This window comes from Triticum urartu, unplaced genomic scaffold (assembly GCF_003073215.2).
Source record: "Triticum urartu cultivar G1812 unplaced genomic scaffold, Tu2.1 TuUngrouped_contig_6266, whole genome shotgun sequence".
Lineage (NCBI taxonomy): Eukaryota > Viridiplantae > Streptophyta > Magnoliopsida > Poales > Poaceae > Triticum > Triticum urartu.
In genome coordinates this window covers 6284-15784 of record NW_024117013.1, presented here as the reverse complement: position 1 = coordinate 15784, position 9501 = coordinate 6284, and the positions used below count along the sequence as shown (strand labels likewise).

The window sequence follows — 9501 nt, the reverse complement described above, 5'->3', positions numbered from 1 at the left end:
TAAAGACGCTGGTGGCGGCGGGTAGGGGTGCGGCGGCGGCGGGTGGGAAGAACTCGGTGGAGGGCTGGACATGATCGAATTCGGGAAAGCTGATACCAAATTGTTATGGCGCTGCTAGAAGGAGGGCGTAAGAGGGCCGGCCGGGGGCCTTTTTGCCCACGGCCGGGCAAGAGGGAAGGGATTTCCTTCTTAATTCTTGCTTGATTAGATTGATACATCTTCTCCCCTTATATAGAGAGGTTTACTTGACTCCCTAGCAAGGCTTACTTGACCCCTAAGCAAGCGACCCTTATCTCTAATTAACCCTAAGACTAACGGGCTATACCGCCAGCCCGGGCCCATTAGTCCCATTACGTACTCTTAACACATAATCTCTACATATCTTGAAATTATATACGATTGGTTTTGATTGATAGCCTGTGAGGCTGCTTCAATTTTTTCTACTAATTTTAGTGAATTTAATAACTTGTACAGATGATCCAGAGGTTGCTAAAGTGCAAAAGCATCGCATTTTTCTGAAGGATCATGTAGTTTTCAAAGAGGTGTGTTGATCTTTATACTCCTTACGATCTTGAATAATAAATATTTAGTAAAAGCTTTTTCTTTCTACAGGCCATACCTATTAAAAATATTTCTGTGGTTTCAAGGATACATCAAACGTACAGAATAGGGTATCTAAAGGTCAGTCACATTTCTCACTTGATTTGTTACATGATGGAATTTTGTGGAGACTTGATACTGCTTTGCTTTGCGCGTTTAAAATTGTGCTCATTTTGGCATCTGCAGGATGTTATATTACCCCGAATATTAGATGATGCCACTCTGGCTAGTCTTAACACGATGATACACACGAACAATGCTGCTGTTAGTATTTCAGCCTTCACCTAGTGTTGACGTGTCCTCATCAATTTCTTTATTCTTTGTCACATACAAGTGAATAATCTGTCTGTAGGTTATTTCCTTACTGAAGGATGATGCTTGCTTTATCCAAGACTTATTCTCTAGGATGAGATCACCAAATATTTCTATGGAATCGAAAAGAGAATTGGTGAGACATTCTTCTTATCTTTTGTTAGACGAGTTTATGGCTTGATCCCATTAAGTATCCTTTTCATTATCAAATCTGTTTATTGATAGAGATTATTATCAATTCCTTCACATTGTGTCATTGCTACAAAGGAATTTAGTTTGGGCACTGTAAAATGTAGCTGACTGATACGATTTTCTCCGTGAGTTAGAGGAATATCATATTTAGCGGTGCACGTGATTATGAAGGACCAAAATCTGTTGTTGTGAGCTTCGTTGATGCATTGGTGATTTTTCTCAACAGTGGGAGCTTAGTTGGCAGTTTGTTAAATTTGATAGTCATCTAGACTATTTCATTTTCTGCAGGATGTTGGAGTTTCTGTGTCCTGCGTAGTATTTAGAGAAATTCAGATAGATGCACTGTGATGTGTGGTTTAATATGTGGTCTGGGGCTCAGCTCAATGCCATTTTAAAGAACTACATCATTTGCGTTCAGTTCTGTTTTCAGGTTGAGATGATCCAGATGATAATTGCTTTTACATGCATATAGCTGTTGCAGTTACTGGAATGTGGAGAAGTTATTAATGCTCCGCGTCTGACAATGGTGTTTCTGGTGCTTGCAGGTCCTGTTCTTGCATGAGTTCTGCACTCTTAGTAAGAGTTTGCCGCTTGTACAACAACTACGACTGTTTCGGTATATACTTGTTTTCTTTCTTCTTTTTCGTCCTATGCCCTCTAGCTAGACCACACAAGCCATAATAACACAACACAAACTCCAGACGTGCCAAAATTTCAAATATGCAAACTGTGATGCATGGCTATTAACTAAAACTCTTGTTTCACTGTGTGGTTTGCTGTACGCAGCTCAAACCAGAGGATAGTTATGCCAATATCATACGTAGCTGAGTCCCTGGTTAAGTTCTTGCAAGCTTCTGGTTTTCAATTCAATGAGCACACTGCACCTGCTCATTGCATGCCACTGTAAAAATTTCTGATGTACTGTATATGATCAGTACTACTGCACAGGAGGATATCTGGACTTGCACATCAGTAGGGGATTGGGAGGAAACTAAGAGGTTAGAGGATGAATGGAGGAGTGGATGGGATTAGACAGACTAATGTCACATTGCTTATGAATTCGGTCGTTTTTAACTTTACTCAAATGGGGAGGGCACTCTGTCCTTGTGCCGTAGTATTTGTCTTAACTTGCCTAGTTAAGATAAATGTTTATTGTGTTACTTATGCATATAGGCTGTACCTGTAAACATAGTGCATCATGCAACAGTACTTTATCTTTGACAACTGTGTGACTTTGCTTGAGTAAGATGTGCTTATAAACAAGACATCCGCCGCTGCTTTGATGTCTGAAGTTTTAACCCTCTTATCCTGTCTTCTTTTGCAATAGAACATATGATACTGCCTTTAAAAAAAAGAACATATGATACTGGTATGCCTGAGGTGGTGGTGCCATTCTATGCACTCTTTGGCATCCCAATGCTTTACTTTGCTGCCTTTTAGCTTCAGATTTGCTAAAGGATATCTTGTAATTTGGTACACTTAGGCGTCAGGGCACTCCCAGGTAGCAAAGCGTCGAGCTTGACTTAGACAGCAGAGGAAGGCGAGGGAGGGAGGGAGGGAGGGAGGCTCCCTGCCTCTGTTTTCTCTCGTCTCCGCATCTGTTTCCTCCCAGATCTGCTTCGGTTGCTCTACTTGTTGGCTCTTCTCTTTTTTCTCTGGCGGCCGATTGACCCTTCTCCTAGTGTCGCTGCAGTAGCCAAGTGTGCCTGCTCTGATGGATCCTGTGGCTGGTAATGCTTAGGATCTATCGAAATGATCTTAGGAGAAGAGCTACATGCAATGATCCAGCTTGGAAGTATGGGTTCTGGCCAGATTTAGAGAGGAAAGATTTACTACTCTTATTAATGGTAGCTGTTAAATCTCCTAATTGGCTGCCATATTATATATGTATGTGTCTAAGGCGTCCGCCTCGCCTTACGCTTTAAGTGCTTAAAAGGTGAGGTGCCCCCCACCCCCACCCAGCGCCTTATCTCGAATCGCCGCCTTAAAAACATTGCTTCCAATCCATTTTCACAGCTATTACGTCCTGGGCAAGAACTCTAGATGAGAGGGGGGTGAGGGTGGGCAGGGAGGAAGATTGCCTTGCTGCTGCTCAAAATAGAGTGGGAGGTAAAGAGCGTGCGAGCAGCTTACCTTGCTGCTGCTTAAGAGGGGGAGGCAAGGAAGCCGGTGAGCAGCTACTGAAGGAGCACTGAAGCTTACCTGGCTGCTGCGTGAGACGGTGAGGAAGTAGAAGCGCAGCACTACAGGTGCACGCCGCCGGCCTGCCACCATTGCCCCTACCATTGCCACCGCTGGATGAGCCGCCAGCTAGGTCGGGAGGGCTGGGACGGAATGGATTAACTGAGAGGTATCGGGCCTAGGGTTGGAAGATAGCTGGGCTGGGCTGTAACAGAGTTGATTCTGGGAGTATGCATCGTGCATCAGTACTAAACAGTTATTTTTGTTGTTTAAATGTCGGATACACATAGGATATATCGGAAAAGCACCCTTACCGGATACAGATTCGTTACTTGCCTAGCGTATCCGTGTTTTTGAGATGTGTTGTAATGTTCTCTGTGCATGCGCGGCCATTCTCTATAATAGAGTGCACAGACCTATCCATTCCTCTAATCAATTTTGAAGGATGAAGCTGCTGCTTTTTTCTCTTCTCAAAATGTTGCTTCCTGCAAACTTTTATTGAACTGTAGGACTTGCTGCTATAAATTTATTAGCTAACTATTTATTTTCTTCAGGGATCTTTCAGGTGAAGGTGTATTTGAAATTGTATCTGATGTGTTGCAGAGTCAAGACAGAAAAATTGTTTCGGCTGGGTACTTATGAAGCGCCGAATCACCCTCTCATTGTTGATGCAGCCTTTTCTCTTCTAAACTCTTTGCATTTCATTTGACAATTGCAGGACGGATATCGTTATTCTTTTTCTTAATCAGGACCCTAACCTATTGAGGTCATATATTGTCCAGCAAGAAGGAAATTCTCTTCTTGGACTTTTGGTAAGTTGCAGTTACTTTGAGGTCTGCAGTACTGTATGCAGTAATTAATATGCTCAGGGTGTTTATGACCTTATCAACAATGGTGAAAAGTTAAATAAGAAACTTATCATCTCAGCTCCCAGATTACCAAGCCGACAATTTTGCTACTTCTGATACCATCAGTTGAAACCAGTGATTTCAGGCTAAGGGGGTATTTCTTTGAAGTCCGAGGGTGTAGACTAAATGGTTTTGAATTCGAGGGTGAATTAATAGGTTTAGGCGATACTTAAAGGGTGTAAATTGATATTGTTTAAAGAATAGGCTTTAGATCAGGTATGCATGTCCAATATACCATTGTAAGTACGGATCTTGTTTTTGTTCCAGAAAATTCACCAAACATCTTTGTGATTTGATCATATTAGCATTTTTTTTATCATCGACAGTTTAACCACATCGCTATCTTTTCTAGAATATATGTTTTACTTCACACTTTAAAGGCTAATCACTAAATTTCAGGTTAAAGGAATGGTAACTGACTTTGGTGAGCAAATGCACTGCCAATTTCTGGAAATCCTCCGTATATTAATGGATTCTTTCACTATGTCTGGAGCACATGTAAGTTACTTTTTTGGCCAAAATAGGTTTAAGAAGTTGTATGCTATCTTTACCCCTCAAATTTCACTTAAAGATTCTCATCTGAAGTAGAAAAGTTTATCTACAGACAGCATATTTCTTGTACGATCATCACCACTTGCCAATGTTCTGAGGCAGTGACTTTCGTCTGAAGTGTCCCTCAAGTTTCTATGTTATCTGAAGTTGATGCTTTACATCTTTGTTGTTATGTTCAGTTCTTTTTAGATGTAGTTTGCTGTCATTCTTCTGCATCTGCTCGCCTTGATGTCGGCTCCAAGATATCCAAAATCTGTACCTGTTTTTAACTAGGCTCAGTTGGTGGTACTTACTCTTCTTTCCCCTTGGTGCAGAGAGACGTAATTATTGAGATTTTCTATGAAAGGCACCTTGACTATTTGGTTGATGTAATAGCATCCTCTTGTCCTTCGAGGAGTGCTACCCGAACATCACCTAACTCAGCTCTCGTTGGTGGAAACACTGAAGTGCATCGTATCAAGCCAGAAATTCTGTTAAATGTCTGCGAACTATTATGCTTCTGTGTAGTCCATCATCCCTATAGAATTAAGTAATGCCCCATCCAACTTTATTTCAACAACATACTGCTGCTGTTCACTTATCGCACACCTGCTAAATGAGTATAATCTTGTAGGTGCAACTTCCTTATGAACAATGCGATAGAGAAAATCCTTACCATGACTCGACGAAGCGAGAAGTTTTTGGTTGTTGCAGCTGTCAGGTTTATGCGCACTATTATATCCAGAAATGTGGGTAACGAAGTTTTTTCTCGATTTCCTTTTGTGTTACTTGGGTTGTTGACGGCAGCAACTATTGGTAAATTGGAAGTTCCCTTAAGTTTACAAACTTTTGATATATCTGTGGCATAGCGGGATCTTTTGATCTAGTAGTTCAACTACTTCTGTTTGGTTCCTTAAGCAATTTGTATTGCTGCTTGTTGCATCATACATCTGACTTGTCCAGCAAAGATTATAGTGACTGGGTGTGCTTCACCTTTTACTACTCCCTCCGTTCCGAATTACTTGTCTATACGGATGTATCTAGACTCATTTTAGTGCTAGATACCTCCGTATCTAGACAAATCTAAGACAAGTAATTCGGAACGGAGGGAGTACATATTATGTGTCATACTGTCATCACATGTTTGCAATCCACGGACATGAAATAATTGTTCTCAAGGTTTGCATTTTACCTTTATTATGTATAAAATGGGGCAGTGGGCTGTGTGTCAAACTGTACTATCTTGTGTAGTGAGTCAAGCGCAAGCTTCTTGATATCTATTTTAATACCACTTGGTATTTTCTTTCTAGGATGAACATCTTATTCGCCATGTTGTCAAGTTTAACTTGTTGAAACCAATAATTGATGCCTTTGTGGAAAATGGGGATAGATATAACATGCTACAATCCGGAGTACTCGAACTGTTGGAACACATACGGAAGGTACATTTTTCAAAACTTCTCGGAATAACTATGAATTGTAGCTTACTCATTGGATTTCTTCTTGTGCAGGAAAATCTAAAACCTCTTGTTATTTATGTTACCGAGTCTTTCTCAGATCAACTTATGAAGTTTGAACACTTCGGGAGCATTCAGGCCTTCAAACTCAAGTATCAACAGGTTGACCATCTTCTTGTGCACCGCCGCATCTTGTTTTGACGATAGACTGGGTATCTCACCACTGTGTCATGGAAAAAGAAGATGACAAGTGTACAAACCCCTAAGAATTATGAACTAAAAATTTGAAGAAAACCGGCCAAGATTTAATTCGATATTTCCGTATGTTACTTTTTCCCATGTGTGTGGTTGTTAAGGATGCAAATCCAACAAATTGCTCGAACCAATATGGCAAATCCAGCAGGTTGAACAAACAAGCTCTACTATTAACTAAGTAAACCATGAAAACCATTCAAGTTGAGCTTGTAGATAATTTCTCCCCACTATGTTACTACTAGTATTTGTATTTGCATCAAGTCTCTTTTCATTTTGTTGTTGCAAGTACTTGGAGAGTGCCGATATGAAATTAAGTGCTAGTGTGCCTGACATGAGAAAGAAGGCAGAAGGAAGAGGTCTTGAGAAGGAAGAGGAAGATTATTTCAATGAGAGGTATTCTGTGTTTTGTTTTGTCATTGATTGCTTATTTTGTTTGCAATATAGCTTTGCAGAATGTGCCATTAATGATGGTGCAATTTTTTGCTCCTAGTGACGAGGAAGATTCAGTAAGGCGGACTAAACATGCACACAGTGAACATAATGAAGAAAGCAAGGATGATGTAGCCAATGGAAGCGAAACTGGTGACATATCCTCAAGGTATATTCTCTTCATACACAGTTTAACTGACTGTCGGTTACGCGACAAAAAAAACTTGCTGTCGGTTCCCATGGTGTTTTCTATTGTTGCATCAATTAGAAAATCTGGACTAATATTATCATGAAGATTTTGAATTTTTTCTCAGGCGATGTAATTTATTTTGTTGATGCTGTTTTGTCATTTTTTGCCCATCTTTGCAGGCCTAAATCTGGTGGGCTTGTGGACTATGCCGATGATGATGACGAGGATTTCAATCCGCCACCCAAGGAGCCTGATAGGCCTGTGGATGACGATGAGCTCTTAACTATATCCACAGTGAAGCGGAAATTAGTAAACACGGGGGATGGCAAACATGCAGATGGGGAGGTTCGCAAGAGACAAAAGATTGAAACAAGGATTACTTGTGCCAAGATTTCTGGTTTGACTAATCTGGCTAGCAAACACAAGGATTCACTTGCCTCAAGCTCGCCAAGTTGCGAGGCCAATGGTGTTTTGGGGGAGCATGCTACACATTCTGATGAGCATCAACATTCCACAGACACTGCAGAAACCTCACGGCAAGTTGGCGGTGATTGTATCAAAGCAATGGGCAGTTTGTCTAGTGAGAAGGCTGTAAATACCACCAAAATAAACGATTCAGAGCCCTATTTAGTGAGATGACAAATTGACAGCTCTTCTCCACACTGGCTTGCCCCAGGATTCGACCGATCAATGCTTGCCAACAGGAAGGAACAACATGTTTTTGGCTCTGGAGAAGGCTGAATCTATTAATCTCAAATCCAGAAGCATGATTCGAGGTGATGTAAATCACACTTCTCTGTAAATCTTGAATGAAATTGCAGCTACCATCACAGCCTGTAAAGTAATTCTTCCAGAAGGAAAGATATGAAACTGAGAATTGGCATGCCTTTCGGTTCAGCATTAATCGAGTCACCTCTCTCTCTCTATGTATCTCTTTCTCTCTCTATATAGGGAGAGCAGTGAATATATGAAACTGAGAATTGGCATGCACTTTCTCCCGTATTTCTTTCTAGGATCATTGGCTAAGATGTTGATGTTGTAAAACAAGTGGGCAAGAATAGTTTCAGTTGAGAGTGATATTATTCATATCTTACAGTTGTAATTTGTCGATTAGTAGTTTTGGCTGGATATACTTTGACTTGGCATGCACTTTCTCCCGTATTTCTTTCTAGGATCATTGGCTGAGATGTTGATGTTGTAAAACAAGTGGGCAAGAATAGTTTCAGTTGAGAGTGATATTATCCATATCTTACAGTTGCAATTTGTCGATTAGTAGTTTTGGCTGGATATACTTTGACTTGGATGAGTAATTAATTTATATGATAGAATAATTTATTCAAAAGGTTGAACAAGAGTAATTTTGAATGAATATATGGCCATGTCTTTCAGTCTGGGATTTGTACACAGTAGAAGATTATGATTATATTTTCGAATGAAATGTTTGTTGTTAACCTTCCAAATTTAAGCTTGTGTTCTGAACTTCTCTGGTTTATGCCTTTGTTGTGAACCTTACAAATTTACTAAACATCTTGCAAATTAGCCTGGTCATTGTGTGAAATGCTTGCTCATACCTTTGTGATAGTGGTTAGGGATTGGTGTAATCTCTAAACATCTTTTATTAAACAGAACGAACAAATACATACTTCCTTTGTTTATTCTACAGGCTAGTTCTTTTGGGCGGCTTAAAAAATAAGCTGCCTCTTCTTAGCTTAAAAAATAAGCCGCTTTCAAAATTTATTGAGACTTCTATATTAGTTAAGAAGCCTCAATAAATGAGGGAGGCGGCTTAGAAAAAAGCTTAGGGAGGAGGCGGCTTATGTTTTAAGCCGACAAAAGAACTGGTCTACATGGGTTGGTCTACATGGGTTGAATAGTAGGAAACATAAGCCGCCACAAGAACTGGCCCTACATGGGTTGAATAGCAGGAAACACTATCCATGCGTTTGGTTCTTGACTTTTGCTCTGTCTACAGATTACATTGCTTCCCGAATACGTTTCAGCTGGGTCGGATTTGATCCCGCTGTAATCTGATACATCGCTTTGCAAAGCCCAAAACTGGACGCATTGAGTGGGAAGTGAAAACGCTCCTCTCGGTCTATTTGTCTGACTCCCCTTTTCCAAGCCCCCCTTCCCTTGCTACCATGACCTCCCGTGCCGCCACGGGCGGCAGCTCCGGCGACCTCACCCTTATACACCGCGAGCACCTTGCCTCGTCCCTCTCCCACTGCCTTGTGGTGGCTGGATCGACCGTGTTCTTTTGGTGTTCACTTATATATGGCTTAATCCTACGATCTAGGTTTGTATGTCTTTGAATTGAGAAAGCATCCCATTGCTGAACCAAAAAGAATGGATATTCACTCAACCCTCCACATGTATAATACAAATCGGACCAAATCTTTGAATTGAGAAAGCATCCCATTACTGAACCAAAAAGAACGGATATTCA

The 9501-nt window shown here is 40.8% G+C and overlaps 1 protein-coding gene across 1 annotated transcript; it reads left to right on the top strand.

The window, feature by feature from the left end:
- Positions 1-474: 474 nt before the first annotated feature.
- Positions 475-8185, top strand: LOC125530365 (serine/threonine-protein phosphatase 4 regulatory subunit 3B; the record flags this gene model as incomplete). Its single annotated transcript, XM_048694770.1, is given in 15 exon segments — positions 475-542; positions 613-681; positions 787-864; positions 953-1048; positions 1650-1720; positions 3840-3917; positions 4004-4097; positions 4593-4691; positions 5060-5274; positions 5359-5473; positions 6035-6166; positions 6236-6343; positions 6723-6829; positions 6927-7034; positions 7235-8185. Coding segments are annotated over 15 exon segments (1898 nt in total), but the record flags the coding sequence as incomplete, so codon positions are not given.
- Between the last annotated feature and the right edge of the window lie 1316 nt (positions 8186-9501).